This window comes from Pteropus medius, unplaced genomic scaffold, assembly GCF_902729225.1.
Source record: "Pteropus medius unplaced genomic scaffold, Ma_sr-lr_union100, whole genome shotgun sequence".
Taxonomy (NCBI): Eukaryota; Metazoa; Chordata; class Mammalia; order Chiroptera; family Pteropodidae; genus Pteropus; species Pteropus medius.
The window spans coordinates 8,062,239-8,086,531 of NW_024355008.1; the positions used below are offsets into that span (position 1 = coordinate 8,062,239).

At 33.7% G+C, this 24,293-nt stretch overlaps 1 protein-coding gene and 1 pseudogene across 19 annotated transcripts in view; both read left to right on the forward strand.

Annotated features, from left to right (window-relative positions):
* DZIP3 (DAZ interacting zinc finger protein 3) overlaps positions 1–24,293 on the forward strand; it is a 97,393-nt gene that overhangs the window by 67,559 nt on the left and 5,541 nt on the right. For 18 of the 19 annotated variants that reach the window (XR_005651510.1, XM_039856898.1, XM_039856902.1 and 15 more), the window contains 7 exons: positions 1,215–1,311; positions 2,729–2,832; positions 4,359–4,446; positions 5,904–6,005; positions 9,750–9,875; positions 11,853–11,992; positions 13,233–13,353. Coding sequence is in view for 18 of the 19 variants with exons in the window: in XM_039856898.1 (XP_039712832.1) it covers positions 1,215–1,311; positions 2,729–2,832; positions 4,359–4,446; positions 5,904–6,005; positions 9,750–9,875; positions 11,853–11,992; positions 13,233–13,353 (778 nt within the window). In the remaining variant the exon portion in view is untranslated. The remainder of the gene's footprint in view (positions 1–1,214; positions 1,312–2,728; positions 2,833–4,358; positions 4,447–5,903; positions 6,006–9,749; positions 9,876–11,852; positions 11,993–13,232; positions 13,354–24,293) is intronic. The other variant, XM_039856900.1, reaches the window with a different exon arrangement.
* LOC120598197 (uncharacterized) lies at positions 6,759–6,879 on the forward strand (annotated as a pseudogene).

The window sequence follows — 24,293 nt, forward strand, 5'->3', positions numbered from 1 at the left end:
CATTTTTTAAATTGGGTTGTTTGTCTTTTTACTTGTTTACAAGTTTTAATTGTTCTTTGTATTTTCTGGATACAGGTCCCTTACCAGATATTTGTAAATATTTTATCCCATTCTGTGGGTTGTCTTTTCACTTTCTTGATGATGTCCTTTGAAGTACAAAAGTTTTTAATTTGATGAAGTCCAGTTTATTTATTTTCTTCTCTTGTTCTAATAGGCAAATTTTGTACAATATTCTATGGACAGTATTTCTCATGGTTAAGATATCTCCTTGAATATTTTTTTATTTTTCCCTCAAAATACTCTCGCCTTAATGGTATTAACAACATATTGTTTTGTCAAGTTTCTCATCAATGTTTGTCAGATACTCAAGTATACAGATGTTTCTAATAAAACATTGAGGACAGCTTTTGTGAATGTTCCCTGTCACAGTGTTGTATTTCTAATTAATCATTTCCATTAAAGACATAATTTGGTTTGTATGCTCTAGAGTTCTGGGGCTCAAGCTGAAATGAGATAAGAAAAAGAGAAACCTCACAGGTAGCCATTTTCCATAATGTCCTTCATAAATAATGTTCTATCATCATCTCCCTCCCTCTCAAGCTATAGAATTTTTTTTCATTCTAAGGTGTTGAATATAAGCACTGACTAAACAGTAAAATATTTTAATGCAGTGACTTAGCTTTATGACAGGAATAACAAAAACCTTTATAGTTGCTATTGTTGGAATATAAAAAGGCTTGTAGAAACTTTATGTAAAATTTATTAATAATGATAATAGCTAACATTTATTTTGTACTTAATATGTGTCAAACACAAACTGCTTTATGTTTATATTTGAATTTTCACAACAGCTCTTTGAGGTAATATAGTTTTCTCCATTTTTACATGTGAGGAAACTGAGATACAAAGAAGTTGCCCAAGGTTTCACATTTAATGAGTTGCAGAACTCGGATTCATCCTCAGACAACTTGATTTCAGAGCCAAGTTTTAAATAATTACCCCTATATGGACAGCTTTAAAAGTTTTATGCTCTTGATAGTAAAAGATAACAGTTAGGCTTAAGTAATGTCTTCTTTCAATTTTATATGCTGTATACTTTTCAAGAAATTATTAACTACTCACTGAATTGCTTGTATCTTTTTTCCTTCTGAATAAGGTAGATAAGTCTGTCCTTGCTGCAATGTTACTGACTCTTTAATGACCATATATTTCAGATCTCAGTGGGAAATGGAGAAACATAACCTGGAAAGCACAATTAAAACATACTTAACCAAACTGAATGCAGAAACTAGCAGAGCTTTAACAGCTGAGGTAAAATAAAATAAAATAAAATAAAATGAGAGCGAGAGTGAGAGAGAGGTATGAAGAGAGAGAGAAAGAGATGGGGGTCAGGGAGGGAAGTTTTACTTGTGTACTAGTATAGTAAAGAATTGTAAAAATAATTGCTTTTTAAATAAAGAGAAATAAGACATCTTAGGACCAGCCAGAAAAACTCAGCTCCAACCCTTGTGCTTTTTTGACTCACATTTTTTACATGATTACTTTACTATTGATTATCTTATGTTATTTTTCCCCAAATGACTCCAAGAAATTAGTCTGCTTCAGTATACATAGCAAATGAAGACATCTTGGAAAAATTCTCATGAAGCCAGGTCACTAAGGCAAACTTTGAAGAATAACATTTCACTGCTGCCATATCTCCCTTTTTTGCTACTCCCTACATGGATCTTCCAAAAGCACATATACATTATACATCCAGTGTCAAAAACCAACTTATTTTCTGGACCCAGAAAGTCACACAGTTTTTTCTAAGTGAGCCTAGAAACCTACAGCTAGGGTCTCTCAAAAGAAATACGATTGTATGTGTGTATGTATGTAATTTTTGTTTGTAGATTATGTTGATACATATTAAGATTCAAGTTTTTAGAGACTTCTTTGACATTAAAACCATTATAAATCTTCCCACCTCTGCCATAATAAGTTCTGTTCTTTAGCAGAGTACTCAGAAATCTAGAGGTCAACAATAAGAAAGTAGTATCTTAACCCAGATTCTCTGGGGAATAAAGTATTAGAGTGCTAACTTTAACTGAAAGAAAAGAAAAAACTCAAATTACCTTAAGAGCTCAAGTTTATATTCTTTGTTTTTCACTGCTTTTAGTCAAGAAGTTTCTTTCTACTTCCATTATTAATTTTAGAAATACTTAATGCTGTCTGAGAGTATAATAGACTGTTGTCGTAATGGTGCAGAAGGGATTTCTGCTATGAGATTGACATTGGACTAGATGACCTCTAAGGCCCATTTGGACTGCATAGTGCTGTATGGTCTGAATATTTTCTTACCCTTTTATCAGTCAGAAAACAAAAAAAATAGCAGGACTTCTTTCAAGTGTTCTTACCTTAATACCCAGGCTACATCTAGTATCAATTAAATTAGAATCTCTGGGACCAAAGCATCAGTTTTTAGTTTCTGAGATGGCTCCAATGTGTGTGCAAATTTGAAAACTAAGTTTCTAGAATGTTTACCAACCCAGTAACCATTGAATTAAAAAAATGAAAATTGCAGAATTGATCAGAAAGCTTTTATAATGCATTGTGGATGGTCAAGAAGCTCAGGTGCTGTTGAAAGAGATCGAAAAATAGCTTAAAATTTACTTGAAATGATTGAGAAAAGAATGTGTTCATTTGCAAGGCTACCTTCACCTTCTTTCTCTTTTTCAAAAACCTGTAGGTGTATTTCTTACAGTGTCGTAGAGATTTTGGTTTGCTTCATCTAGAGCAGACTGAAAAGGAATGCCTCAGTCAGCTTGCCAGAGTCACTCAGATGGCGGCAAGGTAAACTTTTCCCTCTTCCTTAATGCATCTTGATCTCAGAGATACAAGTGGCTCCAAGGTTGAACATAATCTGTAATGTGTTTTACATATATGATGTCAGAGTCTTTGGAGTGAAGAAACCATTGTGTTTTTAAACCTCAAAAGTCATCTAGTCACTTCGATACTTTTACTTGTTGCTTCTGTTGAAGCATTGAGAATTCTACTGAATGCAAGAATAGCTGCTGACAGGTTTTTCCCCCTCCTCCACAGTGAAATAGATTAAAAAAAAAAAATAGTCAGAGACATGTATGAAGACCAGATATTTACAAATCAAGGTGAAGTCTAAGTGGAAAACTTGTTTTTAATTGTTTTCTCTTCTAATGCTTGATTATAAATACCTTTGTAGTACATTGGTGGGAAAATTAGTATTAGCACCTAAAATCATATGTTAAAGTTAATTTCCTGCTGTGCTCTGAGTGATTTTCAAATTTTGGGCAGGTTGCATGAGATTCTCTTTAAATTTATAATTTTATGGAGTATACCTTCAAACTTAAAGAATTAATTAAATTAGAATCTCTGGGCCAAGGCATCATTATTTTTTTAAGTTATCATTTTAATGATCATCATTCTTCATTTCTGAAGAATCAGAATATCTGAAGTTTAGCAAGATTCTCAGGATATACTGATGTGCATTCTGGTTGATGAAGCACTGTTCTAAGTCATCGGTCTGTCTTTGCTTGTTAGAGAGAGAAAGAACACTCTGTAAACTAGAATATTTAGCCTCTTTATATAAGATTAAAACTGTTGTACTGGGTGATACTGGGGTGGGGATGTTATAACAGATAGAGACTTTTGAAAGGCTTTGAAATCTCTTCTAGAGAGGACAGACCTTAACTATCTCAAAGCCTTTCCTACTTAAGTCATTTGGTGGGCATGTTAATTCCTGTTAAGTCATTTGGCTGCTGTAGTTGTGCAATTTATGTATGTCATAGAGGCAACAATCTAATTCATTCTTTCAGAAAAGGTATTTCTTTCTGCTTTGCCCTCGCATAGGGAATATCTTTTACTAATTTGCAGAAGAGCCTGATAGGCCAACTGTGACCTTGCGACGTCAGGGTAAAGGTAGTCTAAAACCTGCTTCTAAGATGAGTCAACATCTTTAAGAATGCTCCTGCATTGGATGGCTAGGGCAATTTCCCTTTTGGCTTTCTCTCCCTTCCTACTTCAGTGGAGGGATTCCTGTGCCAAAGTTTTATAGTACGTCCTAAAAATATATCACCAAAATAGAAAAAAACTTGGTGTTCTGAACCAGAAGTTATATTTGCCCTTGAAAAAGGAAATCTTAAATTCCTAGTTCTTGTTTTTATTTTTAATAACAAGCCCTTCCATACAACTTTGTGCCCATTTGAGGTAAGTGGTGGTGATGAGGTAATTTTGTTGTTTTTCATTATTTACATATACACTAGAGAACATAATGGAAAATTTTGGAAACCTAAGTGGTATATAAAAAGAAAGAGCTTTCTCTCGTGTCTCCTTGTCTCTATCAGCAACCTGGAATCACTTCAATTAAAGGCTGCAGTAGACAGTTGGAATACCATTGTGACAGATGTCAGAAACAAGATTGCATTTCTCAGGGTAAGTTGTGAAGTGTATTTAGAGTGAATTGACTCAATATTGTAGATGTTATATACTTAAAGAAAACATTTATCATTAAAAAAATTGCTGGAGAAATTTAAAGAAGAACATGTTTTTTCATTTTTGTTATTAAAGTTTATGCCTTTTTGAAGTTTGAGATTGATTACTTCCACGTAGTTGGTTGTCAATAGCATTTTATATTCATACATATGATCTTTAGGTCCTTTTAACAGTAAATGATAAACTAAAATATTGTGCCTCAGACTTAATTTTCCTAGAATTCCAAAGCTAACTGCTCCAATCAGAAATAAATGTCTAACTTGGTTTGATTAATTGTGTGTTTACAGAATTAAAAGATCAAGCAGACTTGTATTAGTTTTGTCTTAACTTTTTATGTAATAATTCCATAATGCAAAATAATAAATTCTTAATTATTGGTTTAATAGAATTAGGACTATGCTAAAGGTAATCTAAAGAGGTAACCCACTGAATATTTATTATTCATTTGGTTTTATAATATTTTTATATTTATATCTTAAAGTTGATATATAATGTTGATTGTGTTGTGGTTTCACAACACAGTGACATTCAATTGTGAAAAGCTGCCCCAAAGCATTAACTAGCTTTTTCATTGGTGATCTTGACTATTCCTCTCCTGGATTCTTTCTTACTCAGTCTTTAGGGATGCTTAGCATTTCTCTTGGGTTTATTCAGAGTTCTGGCATCAAAAGAGCTGCCCCTTGTTCTGTATTCTTGTTTTCTTTCAAGCATATGTCTTCTGTGTAGAAGTTTCTAAATATTTGCTTTTTAAGACTTTTTTTTCCCCACTCTTATGGGTTGTTTACAAAATAATATGATAAAGCAAAATGTGCACAATGTCAAAAAATGTTAAAAGCATGCTGTTAAGCTTCCGGGATTGGAGTCTTTCTTTTGGCAGAATCCAAGAGAATAAAACAAAGGTATATGTGGACCTGGAGAAAGTTAGAGATATAACTTTTGAGATAAACAAAGTGTAAATATTTAACAAATATTCTCTAAAATGTCCCCTCTACTTTTTAAAATTAACATTTGCAAGTAGTTCTGCTCTGTTACAAATACTGTTTTCCTCATATTTATAGCTTCTTGAATCTTTAGACTCTATTCATTTTATATTAGTGGTTCCCATTTTGGGGCTGAAAATTATGGAACCACAAGGGAATTAACACAAGTATCTGTGAATTATATGTCTTTGTATCTGGTCAGTCAATAGAGACTTCTAAAAATACAACTATTTACAATTAGGGATAGTATTCTATAGAATTGTTTTCATGTCAAAAATTGTTTGTTTGTTTTTTATTTTGGACATACTGACAGAATTCTTGTTCTGTGCTATCGTATTCAAAACTACATCAAGTATTTTTATATGCTATTTCTTTGAAGTTGATTTTGCTTTAAAATATTGTTTCTTTTTCTACTAGACACAGTACAATGAACAAATTAACAAGGTAAAGCAAGGGTTTGCCTTGAGTACCTTGCCTCCAATCCAGCTTCCTCCACCACCACCTAGTCCTGAGATACTGGTAAGAAATATGACATTTTGGAAAATTGCTATCTTCATCTTGAGAAAATGATAAGAGCTGTGAAACACTGAATATGCAATATCTTTAAAGTGTGTTCAAAATGGAATAGGCGCATGATGTGCATATCATTTGTAATCATGTCCATTCCTGCTCTATCAGCTCCAGATAATAAATAGTTGTCTGGCTTAACTGAGGCCACTTTCATAGGTTGCGTCACTGGATTTAAGTGATGCATTTAATATCTAAACCGGTAGTGTATTCTTATCCTGGCATTCTCATCTGCATCATGGAAGAAAATTGATGAATGCTCAGAATTCCCGATACCCTCAAGTTACCCCTAGATGACTGGAACACTTCAGCATTATCCCTAGCAGGCTGAACTTCACCCCACCATTTGTACTTTAGATTTTCTTTTCCTTAAATTATATCTTCTATTCTACCTTTAACAGCAGGAGGCTTCCTTTTATGCCCCTTCTCTACTTGTTGTTAGGGATCAATGAGTCTTAATCAGATAAACTAGTATCTATGCTGAACTATTTATGTTATCTTTTTGGGAAACATAGTATCTTAACCCAGTAAACTCATACAGCTTTCCAAAATACCTTTTAGGACAAAACTATTAGGAAATAATTTTTTACTATTATAACAGATCTGGGAGTAGGAAAAGAAGAAAGGTGTGAAATATTTGGGGGCAGATCACTTTTGATATCAGTACTTCTGCTTGTAGGAGAACTTTAAAAATGTTACTCCTAAGTCTACATCCACGGGCTACCCTGAATAAGCCTGATCCCATCTGATCTCGGAAGCTAAGCAGGGTCGGGCCTGGTTAGCACTTGGATGGGAGACCACCTAGGAAGACCAAGTGCTGTAGGCATAAAAAATAAGGGAATGTAAGTTGACAAGGTCCTTGCAATCTGTGAGGTCAACCAAGGGTTGCCTCGCCTAAAAATTTAAAAAAATAAAATAATTTAAAAAAAAATTTAGAAAAATGAAAAAAATGTTATTTCTACAAATAGTTGAGTATATCAAAGAACTTAAAAATTATGTAAATTGTATGGTGTTCACTGTGTTTCAAAAGCAGAATCCAGAGCTAAAAGCATTATATGACGTAAACTCTGGGCTTTAGTTTGGAATGACAGTATTGCCTTTTATATTTTTGGTCAATTCACTTTTTATAGGAATACTGTATTACGGACATTATTTTTCTATTGCTATAGTATAGAATGCTATTCTATATTATGGAACACCTAACTACTCTGATAAAGAATGTATTATGTACATGACAGAGAAATCCCAAAGATTCCCTGTAGTTCTACAGGAAGTCACAAATATTCTGGTAGGAGATCTAGAAACCCTGTACCTTCTGCCCATATTCAAACTACTGCCTATATGTTGTAGTTAAACTCTCCTCTGACTCTAAATACAAAATGGCTCTAGAAACTCAGAAGCTAGATATAGAGTTGTTCTTTGGAGTTTCCTGGAACCAGACTGGCATAAGTTGTCTGATACTAGTGATACTCTGTAGTTGACAAATAAGCAAAGCTCGACTTCTGCATCCTCATTCCTTTAGAGACTGTTTTAGTTCTGATGTAGCTACCCAGATTTGGTCAAGGACAAAAACCCACTGGCAGTTAGGCCTTATGGAATTTATAAGCATCCTTCTGCTAACATATGTGTCTTTTTGTGCTTCCTAACAGTGTCACTGCTGTGCTTGATCAAAGCTGACAGTTGTGTTAAAGTATAGGCATCAGTGAGTGTTGAGCATTAGTGGAACAGTTTGAGAGCACAAATACTATAAATCGAGGTGGTATTATACAATGGAAATATACTAGAGATCTGAGTTCAGGTCCTAACTTCAAAGACATGTTTGTCTCTGGACAATGAGCTGTTCTGGACTTTGGTTTTCTCATTTATAAATCAGGAAATTGTACTAGATAATCTGATCACTAAAGTCTGTTTATCTCTGAGTTTCTAGTACTATAAGGAATGTTCACCAGTAGTCTAACTTATGTAGTAGTCTAACTTAAGAAGTCTGGAATAACAGGTACTGTTCCCAGTTTAACACAGTATTTTTATGTGTTTCATTGTATTTTGAGTTTTGTACACTGGCTACCTAATCTTTAAAGTAGTGTTAAGTAATAGTTGTCCCCAAAGAGAACAGGACTGTTAACTCAGTATTCACCATTCATTCATTCTTTAAAAAGTTTACATTATGAAAATTTTGAAACATGCATAAAAATAAAATAGTATAATGATCCTCTATGAACCGAAGAGCCACCTTCAGCATTATTTGTCAGTTTTGTTTCATGTTATCCCCATTCCTCCCCACTGGAATGTTTTAAAATAAATCCTACGTATCATATAATATCATTCATATACACTTTAATATGTATTCCCAAAAGATGAAGACTCTTATTATTAGATATAATCACAACATCATTCTTCTAAGAGAATTATAAATAATTTTTAATATCTAATATCCAGTTAAAGTGTGTATTTCCCCAGTTGTCTCAAAAAGGTCTTTCTTGCCTAGCTCAACAATATTTCCAATTTGGTTATAATTATCTTAACTTTAAAAACTCTTATTTTTAAAAAACAATCCAAGCAAGGTTGATTCTTTATATTTGGCTGATAACAGCTCTCCCCTTTATTCATGTCATTTATTTGCTAAAAAACTAAGTCACTTATACTGTTCAGTTTCCCACATTGTTGATTTAACTGATTGCGTCTTTCTAATGCCATTGTACATGTTATACAATTCCCTATAAACTGATGATTAGATCTAGTGTGTTGGCTAGAACCAGGTTCAGTATTTTTGGCAAGAGTTCTTTATAGGTGATGATGTATATACACATCAGAAAGCACACAATGTCTCTTCTTAGTGATGTTAAAAATCGAATGTCAACCTCATCTATCCATTATAAAGTTCCTCATTAACCTTTCACATATTGGCGTTAGGATCATTGCATAAAAGCTATATTGATGTTCATTTTTTTAATTCAGCGAATAGTTAAACTGCTTTATGCCTATGCTAGACCCAGCACATGTTAGATACTTGATAAATCTGTCCTCTTCTGTAGTCCAGTCAATAAGGTATCCACCCCATTGGTAGATGCTACAAATTATTAGCTTTTCACAACCCCCTGGAAAGTTAGAAATACAAGCATGTCTACAAGTCACTATTGGAGAATTTATCCCCCAGGCCCTCCCTGTTTTAGCTTTTTTCTGTCATTGGAGCTAAACATAAAGTCAGAATTCTATCAGGTAGTACAAGTTCACTCCAATAATAGTGAAAGTAATATCTATAGACAACTTTGGTTCTTCAGTGGAATTTCTGAGTGTCAGTATTGTTTATCAACATGGAAAGTATTCAGTGAGGAGCCCCTTTGCACAGTTTGTTATTATTCCAGTTGTGAGGGAACCTTAAAAGATCACATAACCCAACTCTTTTATATTTACATAGATTAGTAACTTGGCATCCAAAGTTACCCAGCTTGGTGAAGGGAAAGTGGGACTAGAACCTTGTTCTCTTCTTTTTCTTTCAGTGTTCTTTAGTATATTTCATTGCCCTTTGCTTTTCAAACATTCATATATTTAATAATTTTATGACAACATTGTTTCTATTGTACTTTCTGACTAGACTTCAAATCACTCTTTTCCTCAAACATTGCTCTATGAGTTTAGATCATTGCCCATATAAATATATGTGTGTGGATGTTTTGTTTTTTACCTTTTCTGTTTTAGATGCAGCAGTTCTTGGGAAGACCCCTTGTGAAAGAATCTTTCTTTAGACCCATACTCACTGTTCCTCAAATGCCTGCTGTTTGCCCTGCAGTCATCTCTGCACCTGGCCAACCTAGACCCTCCCTGGTACAGAGCCCTTCTTGTTGGATTAGATATTAAGTAGTTCTTTATTACTACAGTGGACTTCCATATGAACGTCTGTCTTCTCTTTGTTCATTTATTTGATAAATGATGACGGTGGCGGTGGCGGTAGTAGTGATGATAACTTCATAATCATTGATTATATGGTTCCATGTAAGGCACTGTGTTAAGGGTGTTACATATTTAATTGACATTAGCTTAGTTTTTGGATACAAAGATATGTTTTTATAGTAGAGAATCCTTATAATTACAGTTTGCTTCTATAGCAGATGACAGTGATGGGTAGATTAATATTTTAATAGATAATGTATATTTAGATTAATATTTTAATAGATAATGTATATTTAGCATGATTGTTGGGTAGATTGAAGAGCAAAGAAGCCAAGTCAGAACAAACTAAATTTTACCTCAAAGCTAAAGAAAAAATTATACACACACGCATATACACACCCACAAACATATATGTAGGTATAGTAGGATACTATTTATCTATAAACAGATAATATAAAAAGTATCACATTGGAACATATTATACTAAAAAGTTATAAATCTTCCAAGCTGCAAATAGCTAGGTAAGTCTCATTCAAATCTAAGGAAGCAATAGAGAAATTTAAAATGAATAAGATTATTGGTTATAATCTTACGTAAGGTAAACTTATTTTATTAAAAGAAAAATATTTTCCCAGAAGATCATGTTAAATATAATTAATGAAAAGTTCTCTAATCTTGACTTTCTAAGTACGTTCTAGCCATTTTTTTGGTACCTATATGTTACTGACAGTTTCCCTTTGAATTATATAGTCATATGAACTCTGCTTATTTTTGTAGAGACTGCCTCTCTGCAAACAAATATGTGTATAGAGTTTTACATGTTAAGTAAGTACCAGATCTTTTTATCACCATGATTTCACATGGCTTGCTCCTGCACCATTCTATAAGGAACTATGGTAAAATTTTATTGAAAATATTAAAGTACCTCAACCTTCTAATAAGATTACTTTCTAATTCCTGGGAAAAAAAGCTGGATACTGAGGCAAACCCAGATTTTTGGGCAATATTCTGCTCTTTCTCTGACTTACTAGGCTTTGTACGAGTTATTCCAATGGCTGTTAGTAGTTACTGGTTTTTATGAGTAATAACCTTACATTTGAAGATAACCTGTAGAGCCTTAGGTAGAAGATGCCATGTATATAATTATTCTCCTAATCAGATTAGCACTCAGAAATATTCACAGAGTTTTCACTTAATGAGATGTTGGGAAGGCATTCTAATGGTATTCTCATATTTGCTTAGATGTTTGAAAATTCAACTTTATTATTTCTCTAATTATAAAAGTTGTATATGCTAATCATAAAACAAATAATATAGAAATACACAAAATATATATAAAATATATCATAAAGAAATAGACAAGACAGAAAGAAAAATTACCCTGCAGTTGAATCCTAGGAAATAACCACTGTTTATATTGTTTTATAATATACAGACATGGTTCTGTACATATACCTTAAAATTTTTTAATATAAAATGAGTCATAACATAAATATTCTGCCACAGACTTTTTAAAAAAGTAGTAAAACGTGTTTCATGGACATCTCTTATGCTCAAATATATAGATCTATTTTTAAGGGCTCAATATGCTGTATTTACTCATTACCCTATTAACAAACTTTAGGTTGTTTTCAGGTTTCATTGTTATAAAATACAGAAATAAACACCCTGTATGTATTTCTGTATATGTTTGCAATTACTGAGACTATTAGGTCCCATTTTTAAAATAAGGGTAATATAAACAATTAGAAATATTGCTGTGCTAGTTAAGAAAAAACTCTAAAAAGGGAACATGTATGTTAATATTCCTCTTTATCCTACCTATTTTCTGAGGTATGGAAATATCATGTTGGCATGGAATGTTACTTCCTAATAATTGAAACTGATGGGTTATAACTCTGCTCCTTATAGATGACTGGCATAGCCTGGACTGTGCCAGCACCAGTGGGAGAGCCTGTGTCCCCCAGTGCAGGTCTGGGAAGTGATCTCTCTATGATGAATTGGGAGAGGATTACAGACAGGCTGAAAACTGCCTTTCCACAACAGACCAGGTACCTTAGTTTATATTTAGTGGTGAGTACAGATCATATGCTACAGTCCATAGCCATAATTACAGCAATGCAATATTTCAGAGAAACATAACACACAAGTATAGGTATTTCCTTACTGTGGCCTTGGTAAGGAAAATGAAGTTTATCAAGGGATAGTGTTCAATAAAATATTAAACCTCTTCACTGGAGTTATTAATCTTAAGTCATGAGAGAATACATTTTTAAAATTAGGTCTGTTCATTTACTGAACGTGCAGGTAGTTGTAATTTTAATCAATTTTAATGCCACCAGCTGCAATAATTATCTAATAACCCATTTCTAAAAAGAATTTGAAGTTGATTGTATGCCATATAAGCCCAGATATGATCAGATTTTACTTTCCTATTTTCTTAATTTTATTGAGGGTCCTTACAGTTTCTTTGTTAGGAAATACAGTTGAATGCAAGACATCATAATTTTACTGTGCTTTTCACAGTTTTGACTTCACTAGAAAGATATTTAATTCTACTCCAGAAATGAAGTTTCTTTTATGTTTATTCTGATATCCAAGGAAATAATTCTAGTTACCCAAGCTAGGTTTTTATTAGTATTTTTATTTACAGACTAATACTTTTATTAAATATACATACTCTTATACTTCAGGATAGATTATGGTTTTATAAATATCATAAGTAGATAATAAAAATAGAACTTTAATACAGTTGTTATAAATATATATGTATAAAATGAATAAATAGTAAATCAAATATAGTTTTATAAGGCTGATGACAGGACACTTCATTTGAAAAAGAAAAATACTTCATCATCCTACCCTACTGTACTAATGTGTTAACAATGATAAAGGAAAGAGAGACCAATAATAACAGTTAAAAAGGAATATTTAGTCCTAGTAAGAGAGCATTGAGAGATGGGATATAAAGAGCTCGGAGTATAAATTAAGTAGATAACAAACTTAAATTTCACACAGTGAGTTTTCAAAAACAGTTAAAATGTTTTTTTAAAAGAAAATAAATACTAAACTTTTTCTCTCATGAACATATTAATTATTGTTAATGAGACAGACATTAAGACTTTTCATTTGGTTTAAGATCAATACAGATGGACCTGTGATCACTTTTTTAGATCAAAGATCTAAATCAAGACATATCAGTTGTACAATAGGATTTTATATCTCGTTTGGAGAGCATATCCTCAAGGCAGTGGGAAAAATCACCACTGCTCTTTCTTTGATCTCTTCCAGAAAGGAGCTTACAGATCTGTTACGGAAATTGAAAGATGCTCATGGAAAGTCCCTATCTGGACTGACATTTGATGAAATTGTTTACAAGATTTCTCAATTTATTGACCCCAAGAGAGCTCAGGTAAAAACAAAACAAAACAAACAACTATATCTCTCTGCCTTTTTCCATAGTAGTTAATTGTTTTTTTAATATATATATATACATATTCCTATAAAGCCATCACTTCAATCATGCTAATGGCCCTATCTATCACCCACAATTGTTTTTTTCATGCCCCTTTATAAATGCATCCCTGCTGCTCCTTCTGGTGCTTAGTAGAAGGAGCACATATCTATGTAATAAGTCTCTGATTATCATTGAGGTTATTTTTGGGAGATACTTTACTGTCATCTTTAAGGTGACTTTAGTATATAGTTAAAAACATAAAGGTGGGAAGTTTGAATTCAAAGTTGTTTTTTTTCTGCTCTACATCTTAAATGAAAAGCCTTTTTAAATTTTTTTATGAAATGTAGTTGACATACAATATTATATCAATTTCATGTGTACAACCTTATGAAATGATCACCACATTAAGTCTAATAACCATCTGTTACCATACAAAGTTATTACAATGTTACCGACTATATTTTCTATGCCATACATTACATCTTCATAATTTATTTATTTTATAACTGGAAATTTGTACCTCTAATTTCCTTCACCTATTTCTCTTATTCCCCGCCCTGCACTCTACCCCGCAACAACCATCAGTTTGTCTCTAGAGTCTCTTTTGTTCTGTTCGTTTTGCTTTTTAGATTCCACATATAAGTGAAATCATATGGTACTTGTTTTTATCTGTGACTTAGTTCACATAACAATACTTTCTAGGTCTATCCCTGTTGTCACAAATGGCAAGATTTCATTCTTTCATATGTGTTGTTTTCATATCTCAGCTTCCATATCTTCCATATTATAAATAATACTGCAATGAACATATAGGTGCATATATATTTTCAAAATAGTGTTTTTGTTTTCTTCCAATAAATACCCAGAAGTAGAATTGCTGGATTATATGTTACTTCTATTTTTAATTTTTTGCAGAACTTTTATACTGTTTTCCATGGTGCTGGTAGCAATTAACATTCCCACAAACACTGTATGAGGGGTTCCCTTTTCTCCACATCTTTGCCAACACTTATTTGCTGTCTTTTTGATAAGCTATTCTGACAGTGTGAGGTAATATCTCATTGTGGTTTAGATTTGCATTTTCCTGATGATTAGTGATGTTGAACACTTTTTCAGATGTCTGTTGGCCTTCCATATGTCTTCTTTGGAAAAATTCCTATTTGGGTCCCCTGTTTTTTATTTTTTTTTATTTTTTATTTTTTTTAAATGCCAGTTTATTATTTTTTTTCATACTATATACACATAATTTTTTTTAACATTTTATTTTTTTAATTTCTCCCTCTTCCCACTCCCCTCCCATCTGGTAACCACTAGTCTATTGTCCATGTCCATGAGTTTGTTTGTTTCTCCTGTTCATTTGTTGCTTTTAGTTTTATATCCCACATATGTGATATCATGTAATTTTCAACCTTTTCTATTTGGCTTATTTTGCTTAGTATGCTTATTTCAAGGTCCATCCACATTGTTGCAAATGGCAGTATTTCATCTCTTCTTATAGCTGAGTAATATTCCATTGTATATATGTACTACAGCTTCTTTAGCCAATAGTCTATCGTAGGACACTTCGGTTGCTTCCATGTCCAGCCTCATTCTTTTTTCTCAGGATGGCTTTGGCAATTGGGGGTCTTTTGTGCTTCCATACAAATCTGATGATTTTTTGTTCTATTTCTTTAAAAAATACCAATGGAATTTTGATGAGGATTGCATTAAATCTGTATAATGCTTTAGGTAATAAGGTCATTTTAACTATGTTGATTCTTCCAATCCAAGAACACAGAATATCTTTCCATTTCTTTGTATCTTCTTCAGTTTCTTTTAATAGGGTCTTGTAGTTTTCATTATATAGGTCATTCACATGTTTCGTTAGATTTATTTGTAGGTATTTTAATTTTTTTGTTGCACTTGCAAAAGGAATTATTTTTTTCACTTCTTTTTCTGACCCCTTGTTATTAGAGTATAGGAACACTATGGATTTTTGAACTTTGATTTTGTATCCAGAGACTTTACTGTATTTGCTTATTGTTTCTAGTAGTGTTCCTGTGAAGTCTTTAGGCTTTTCTACATAGAGAATCATGTCATCTGCAAATAGTGACAGTTTGACTTCTTTGTTTCCTATTTGGATACCTTTTATATCTTTCTCTTACCTAATTGCAGTCGCTAGGATCTCCAATGTTATACTGAATAACAGTGGCGATAGTGGACAGGCTTGCCTTGTTCCTGATCTTAGAGGGATTGTTTTTAGTTTTTCATCATTACGTGTAATGTTGGCTGAGGGCTTGTCATATATGGCCTTTATTATGTTAAGGTACTTTCCTTTTATACCGATTTTGTTAAGTGTTTTGATCATAAATGGGTGCTATATCTTGTCGAAGGCATTTTCTGTATCTATTGATATAATCATATGATTCTTATTTTTTAATTTGTTTATGTGGTATATCACGTTAATTGGTTTGCATATGTTGAACCATCCCTGTGCCCTTGGGATGAAGCCCACTTGATCGTGGTGTATAATCTTTTTAATATGTTGCTGTATTCAGTTTGCTAGTATCATAAGAGATATTGGTCTGTAATTTTATTTGTGTTATCTTTACCAAGTTTAGGTATTAAGGTAATATTGGCCTCATAAAATGAGTTGGGAAGTATTGCCTCCTCTTTGATTTTTTGGAAGAGTTTGAGGAGAATAGGTATTAAATCTTCTTTGAATGTTTGGCAGAATTCACTGATGAAGCCATCTGGTCCTGGACTTTTACTTTTTGGTAGTTCTTGATGATGGTTTGAATTTCCATACTGCTGATCTGTCTATTTAGATTTTCCAGATCTTCTTGATTCAGTCTAGGAAGGTTGTATTTTTCTAAGTACTGGTCCATTTCTTCTAGGTTATTAAATTTGGTGTTATATACTTTTTCATAGTATTCTTGTGTGATCCTTTGTATTTCTGCAGTGTCTGTCATAATTTCCCCTCTTTCATCTCCGATTTTGTTTATTTGTGTCCTTTCTCTTTTTAATTTAGTGAGTCTAGACAGGGGTTTGCCAATTTTATTAACCTTCTCAAAGAACCCGCTCTTTGTTATATTTATCTTTCTTATTTTTTGTTGTTGTTGTTGTTGTTCTCAATTTCATTTATTTCTGCTCTAATTTTGATGATTTCTTTCCTTCTGCTGACTTTAGACTTCCTTTGTTTTTCCTTTTCTAATTTTTTAGGATGAAGCATTAGGTTGTTTATCTGGACTTGTTCTTGTTTTTGGAGGTAGGCCTGTAATATGAACTTTCTTCTTATGACTGCTTTTGTCGTGTCCCAAAAGTTTTGATATGTTGTACTATCATTGTCATCCATTTGTATGTATCTCTTGATCTCCCTTTTTATTTCTTCTATCACTCAGTTATTCTTCAGTAGTATGTTGTTTAATCTCCATTTATTTGTGATTCTTTCTGCTTTCTTTTTACAGTTGATCTCTAGTTTCAAAGCATTATGATCAGAGCTTATGGTTGGTATGATTTCAACCCTCTTGTATTTGTTGAGGCTATCTCTGTGTCCCCACATGTGGTCAATCCTTGAAAATGTTCCATGTGCACTAGAGAAGAATGTATAAGCAGCTGTTCTAGGATGGAAGGCTCTGTAAATGTCAATTATGTCCAGTTGGTCTAATGTACCATTTAAGGCTGTTATTTCCTTATTGATTTTCTGTTTGGATGATCTGTCCATATCTGACAGTGGGGTATTTAGGTCCCCTACTATAATAGTGTTTTGGTCTGTTTCTTCCTTTAGTTCTGTTAGTAATTGCTTTACATATTTCGGGGCTCCCTGATTGGGAGCATAGATATTAAGAAGTGGTATGTCTTCTTGGTGCATGATTCCCTTTATCATTATAAAGTGTCCATCAGTATCTTTCTTTAGCTTTTTTATTTTGAAGTCTATTTCATCCGATATTAGTACCGCTACTTCCGCTTTTCTCTGAATGCCATTTGCTTAAAATACTGTTTTCCACCCTTTCACTTTGAGTCTATATTTTCCTTTGGAGCTGAGATGTGTCTCCTGGAGGCAGCATATGGTTGGGTTTTGTTTTTTGATTTAATCTGCAACTCTGACTTTTTGTTGGTGAATTTGGTCCATTTACATTTAGGGTGATTATTGAAATATGAGGTGTTCTAACAGCCATTTTATCTTTTGCTTTCTGGTAGCTCGGTGTTTCCATTGCGACCTTGTCCTTGCATTTCTGTTTTCTTTATTTTCGTTGTTTTTTTTGGGGTTTTCTCTATGGTTCTTCTTGTTTTATGTTATATACTTCGGTTCTAAATCTTTGGCCTGTGGTTACCATTATGAATTTGAAAAGGATAGTTATATATATATATATATATATATATATATATATATATATATATATATATATATATATATATATATACAGTCGTCCATTTACATCTCCATGCCCCTTTGTGAATTTGGATCTTTGAAACTTCTCCTTTTCAGTCATTGTTGTCTCAGTTTGTCACTATGTATGCTGAACGTTCATTACTATCTTGCTATAGCAAATCTCTTCTTATGTTAAGCTTATAATTCCCTGTTCCTAGTAAGGGTTACACTCCTCTGCTTTTATCAGCCTGCTAGTCATGTTACTTCTATTTATTTATTTATTTATTTATTTATTTATTTACTTACTTACTTACTTACTTACTTACTTACTTACGTCATTTTGTTCTAGATGTGCTGTAGTACAGGCCTCATAGTGGAGAATTCCTTCAATTTTTATATGTCTCGAAAGGTCTTAATTTCTCCTTCATATCTAAAGAGAGCTTAGCTGGATACATTATTCTTGGCTGGTAGATTCTTTTATTTAATAGTTTGAATATTTGATTTCACTCCTTGCTGGCTTGTAAGGTTTGTACTAAGAAGTTCGATGATAATCTAATGGGTTTTCCTTTATAGGTTGCCATCTTCTTTTCCTTGGCTGCCTTGAAAATTCTGTCTTTGTCATTGTTTTTTGATAATTTTAATATGATGTGTCTTGGTGAAGGCCTTTTTGGGTTGAGATAATTGGGTGTTCTATTGACTTCTTGAATCCCAAGCTCCAGTTCATTCCTCAAATTTGGAAAATGCTCATCAACTATTTGTATGAAAATGCTTTCTAATCCCTGCTCCTTTTCCTCCCTTTCGAGAATTTCCATTATTCTTAAGTTTCCCCTCCTGATGGTATCAGCTAGTCCTTGTATTTCTCTTTCCCAATTTTTATTCTTCAGTTTCTCTCTTCTTTCTGATATTTCTAGATTTCTGTCTTTGATATTGCTGATCCTTTGCTCCATTTGGTCGACTCTATTTCCCAAGCTTGTTATTTCATTTTTTAACTCTTGCAGCGTGCTCTTTATCTGTAGAAGGTCTATTCGGTTCCTTTTGAGGGTTTTAGTCTCTTTGCTAAAGAACTCATTCTGCTCATCTAGTTGTTTTTTTCAGTTCTTGAAATTGTGGATATGATTCGTTTCGGATATCATTAAATTTTTTAGAAGTACCATCCTGAATTCTCAGTCATTTAAGTTGCATATTTCTATGTCTGTAAGCTTATTTTCTGGAGATTTTTCTCTTTCATTCTAAGCTGCCTTCCCACCTTGGTTGTTCATGGTGTTTATGGACTATTTCTCCACCTGGGCATTAATGGAAGTGTGTTCTTTTTTTTTTTTTTTTTCCAGAAAGAAGATTTATTATATAATAGTCTCTAGCCTGTTGCAAAGAAGGTGTTTTTCTTTTGGTTTCCAGTGGGTGGCATCTAAGCCTCTTGGATCTCTGCTTTATATAAAGTGTTAATAATTTCTTTTTTTTTCCTTATAAATGTTTAATCATGCTTGCTACCCTCAATCTTAGTTCCTGTCAGTATTAGTGACAGTTTCGGTAGCATTTGCTCTGATTCCCCTAGGGCTCTGAGGCTTTCCATCTCAGAGGATATGTGGGGAGGGGCCCTCTGGGTTGGGAGTTGGAGGCTGCAGCTCAGCCTCAGTTTTGCAACCGCAACTGGTGAAAATCAACTGTTGTTTCTCTGCTTTCTGCCCTGATGATTGGGCACTGCAGCCAGCTGCATGGAGCTCACAGCACTCTCAGGCAGGGCTGTTCAGGGAACTCGCCGCTCCTTCTCCCCTAACCATCCTCCTACAAGGAGCTCTGGCTACAACAGGCAGCTTTTTTGTTTCTCCCAGTCCACCGCCGGACACCCAGGGTTCTGACCTGTGGTAGCTCTTATGCGCAGATTCCACGCTCAGACATGCTGGTGTGAAGTTTGGGTGTTTTTTGTTGAGTTTTAGGTGTTCAGCTTATTGTTGTTTCAAGGGGAGAGATCTGGGAACGTCTTTGATGCCACCCTGTTTAATCTAAACTTGGGTCCTCTATTTTTTAATCAGATTGTTTTTTTAATACTGAGTTTTATGGGTTCTATATATATTTTGGATATTAACCGCTTATCGGGTATACCATTTGCAAATATCTTCTTCCATTTAGTAGGTCGTCTTTTCATTTTACTGATGGTTTTCTTCACTGAGCAAAAAGCTTTTTAGTTTGATGTAGTCTCATTTGCTTATTTTTTTCTTTTGTTGCCCTTGCCTGAGGAGACAGATCTATAAAAATATTGCTAAGAGCAATGTTGAAGAGTTTACTGCCTGGTTTTTTTTTTTCTAGAATTTTTATGGTTTCAGGTTTTACATCTAAGTTTTTAATCCATTTTGAGTTTATTTTTGTATATGGTATAAGAAAGTGGTCTTGTTTCATTCTTTTGCATATGTCTGTTCAGTTTTTCCAATACCATTTATTGGAGAAACTATATTTTTCCTTTTTTATATTCTTGCCTTCTTTGTCATAGCTTAATTGACCATATAAGCATGCAGGTTTATTTCTAGGCTATGTCTTCTCTTCCATTGATTTAGATTTCTGTTTTTTTGCCAGTACTATAATGTTTTGATTCCTATAGCCTTGTAGTATAGTTTGATATCAAGCATTGTGATATCTCCAGCTTTGTTCTTTCTCAAGATTGCTTTGGCTATTTGAGGTCTTTTGTGGTTCCATTCAAATTTTTGGATTACTTGTTTTAGTTCTGTGAAAAATTCCAGTGCTGTGTCAATAGGGATTGCATTGAATCTCTAGGTTGCTTTGGGCAGTATGGACATTTGAACAATATTAATTCTTCCAATTCATGAACGTGATATGTCTTTTCATTTATTTGTATCATTTTCAGTTTCTTTCATCAGCATCTTATAGTTTTCAGAGTACAGATTTTTCACTCCTTGACTACATTTATTCCTAGGTATTTTATTCTCTTTGATGCAATTGTAAATGGGATTGTTTTCATAATTTCTCTTTCTGATAGTTTGTTATTAGTGCATAGGAATGCAAAAGATTTCTGTATAATGATTTTATATTTTACAACTTTACTGAATTCATTTATTAGTTCTAATAGTTTTTGGTGGGGTCTTTAGTTTTTTCTTTATATAGTAGTATCATGTTATCTGCAAATAGTGACAGATTTTCTTCCTTCCAAATTGGATGCCTTTTTATTTATTTTTCTTGTCTGATTGCTGTGGCTAGACCTTCCAATTCTATGTTGAATAAAAGTAGCGAGAGTGGACATGCTTGTCTTGTTCCTGATCTTAGAGGAAAAGCTTTCAGCTTCTCATTATGGAGTATAATGTTAGCTGTGGGTTTGTCATATATGGCTTTTATTATGTTGAGGTATATTTCCTCGGTACACACTTTGATGAGAATGTTTATCATAAATAGATGTTGAATTTTGTTACATGCTTTTTCTGCATCTATTAAGACGATCATATGATTTTTATCCTTTGTTTTGTTAATGTGGTGTGGCACTTTAATTTGTCGATATTGAACCATCCTTGCATCTCTGGAATATCTCTCTTGCTTGTGGATTATGATCTCTCTAGTGCAGAGGTGCTCAATCTTTTTGGCACCAGGGACTGGTGCTCCTATGAGAATCTAATCCCTCATGATCTGAGGTGGAGCTGAGGTGGTGATGTTAGTGCTGGGGAGCTGCTGCAAATACAGATGAAGCTTCGCTGGCTCACCCGCTGCTTACTTCTTGCTGTGCAACCCAGTTCCTAATAGGCCACCGACAGGTACTGATCTGCGGCCCAGGGGCTAGGGACACCTTCTTTAATGTATTATTGAATTACGTTTGCTAATACTTGGTTGAGGATTTTTGCATCTATGTTCAATGGGCATATTGACCTGTCATTTTTTTTTAAGTGTCTTTGTCTTGTTTTTGTATCAGGGTAATGCTGGCCTTGTAAAATGAGTTCGGAAGTGTTCCTTTCTCTTCAGTTTTTTGGAAGAGTTTGAGAAGGATAATATTTAACTCTTTTTTAAAATATTTGGTAGAATTCACCTGTGAATCTATCTGGTCCTAGACTTTTGTTTGTTGGGAGTTTTTTTGATTACTGATTCAATTTTATTACTTGGAACTAGTCTGTTTAGATTTTCTATTTCCTCCTGATTCAGTTTTAGGAGATTATATTTTTTTAGAATTTTATCCATTTCTTCTAGGTTGTTCAATTCATTGGCATATAATGTTTGTAGTAATCTCTTATGATCCTTTGTATTTCTATGGTGTCAGTTGTGACTTCTCTTCAATTTCTGATTTTATTTATTTGAGCCCTCTCTTTTATTTTGATGAGTAAAGTTTATCAATTCTGTTTATATTTTCAAAGAACCAGTTCTTAGTTTCATTCATCTTTGTTATTTTTTTTAATTTCGATTTTATTTATTTCCACTCTGATTTTTATTATTTTGTTCCTTCTAACTTTGGGTTTTGTGTTTTCCTTTAGGTCTAAGGTTATATTGTTTGAGATTTTTCTTGTTCCTTGAGGTAGGCCTATATTACTATAAATGCTGCATCCCATAGATTTTAGATCATTGTTTCCATTTTCATTTATCTCAGTGTGTTTTTATTAATTTTCTTTTCGATTGCTTCATTGACCCATTGGTTGTTTAATAGCATGTTGCTTGACCTCTACATGTTTCTGTTTTTTCTAATTTTCTTCTTGTAATTGACTTCTAGTTTCAAACTGTTAATAGTCAGAAAAGGTACTTGATGTGATTTCAGTTGTTCTAAATATTTTAGGATAAACGTCGTTCTTTATCTTGTTACAGTCTTTGTTTTAAAATCTATTTTGACTGATGTTAGTATTGCTACCCCAAGTTTCTTTTTGTTTCCATTTGCATGGAATATCTTTTTTCATTCCTTCACTTATAGTCTGTGTCTGTCTTGAGAATTGAAGTGAGGCTAATTTAATGGTGATGAACTCCTTTAGCTTTTGCTTATCTGGAAAACTGTTTATCTGTCCTTTCATTCAGAACAATAACCTTGCCAATAGAGTATTCTTGGTTGTAGTTTTTTGTTTTGTTTTGTTTTTTTCCAGCACTTTGAATATATTGTGCCATTCCCTTCTGGCTTGCAAAGTTTCTGCTTAAAAATCAGCTGATAGTCTTATGGGGGTTCCCTGGTTTGTAACTAGTTCCATTTTTCTGCCTGCCTTTAAGATTCTTTATCTTTAATTTTTGACATTTTGATTCTCATGTGTCTTGGTGTGGACCTCTTTGGGTTCATCTTGTTTGAGACTCTGTGCTTCCTGGACCTTGATGTCTTATTTACTTACCCAGGTTAGGGGAGTTTTCAGCTGTTATTTCTTCAAATAAATTTTCTGCCTCTTTCTCTCTTCTCTTTCTAGGATCTCTATATTGCAAATGTTAGTATGCTTGATGTCCCAGAGGTCCCTTAAACGATCCTCATTTTTAAAATTGCTTTTTCTTCTTGTTGTTCAGCTTGGATGATTTCCACTGTTCTGCCTTCCAGGTCACTGATCTGTTTTTCTATATCATCTAATCTACTGTGATTCCCTTGTGTATTTTTCATTTCAGTTTATAGTATTCTTTAGCTGATTAGTACTTTGTTATATTTTTTCTTTGTTGAAATCTCCACTGTTTGTTCATTTCTCTCTCAAATTCAGTGAGCATCTTTATGATCAGTACTTTGATCACTTTATCATGCCGATTGCTTTTCTTCATTCATTTAGTCCTTTTACTGAGTTTTTAGCTTGTTCTTTGGTTTGGAACATATTCCTCTGTCTTCTTATTTTGCCTAATTTTCTGTGTTTGTTTCTATATATTAAGTAGATCGGCTATGTCTCCTAGTCTTGAAGAGGTCGCCTTATGTAGGTGATGTCCTGTGGGGCCCAGCAGCACAATTTCCTCCAGCCACTAGAGCTAGGTGTTCCAGAGGTATCCTCTGTGTGGGGAGCATGCACCTTTCTGTTGTGGCAAGTAGTGACTGCTGCAGGCTAGCTGCATAGACTAGTTGAGGTGTAGTGATCTGTGAAGCTTTCATCAGAACATATGTTAGAAGGAGAATTATAAAATGGTGTTAGAAGGCTAGAAGGAGAATTATAAAATGTAATCTGCTACTACCAGCGATAGCATGACCTTACTAGATTGTAAAAACTAAAAACTTCCGTGTTTTAGATCCTGCTGCTGCTTCCTGCCTCACTTTAGGGCATTCCAAGATTAGTAAGTGGTCCCCTTTACCTGTACTGTATGTGCTTTTCTATCTTGGTGTTTTCTCACTGCTTTTCAGTTCGAGTGAGTCTATGCATGAGCTCTTCACTGCAGTTCTATAGTTTTCCTGGATGTATCTTCTATTGGTTTTTTAAAGCCAAGTGTTTGGGCGCTCATCTGTCCTCTGCACAATCTAAGAGTTGGGATGGTTAATGTGGAACTTGAATCCCTCACTCCTCAAGATCCCTTGAGATCCCTCCACACTGTGGAACACAGTGGCTGGGGTGTGATTTTTTTTCCCTTGGCGGGGACCATATCTCTCCTACCCTTCTCAGTGCTGTGTCTTCTTGTGGAGGCT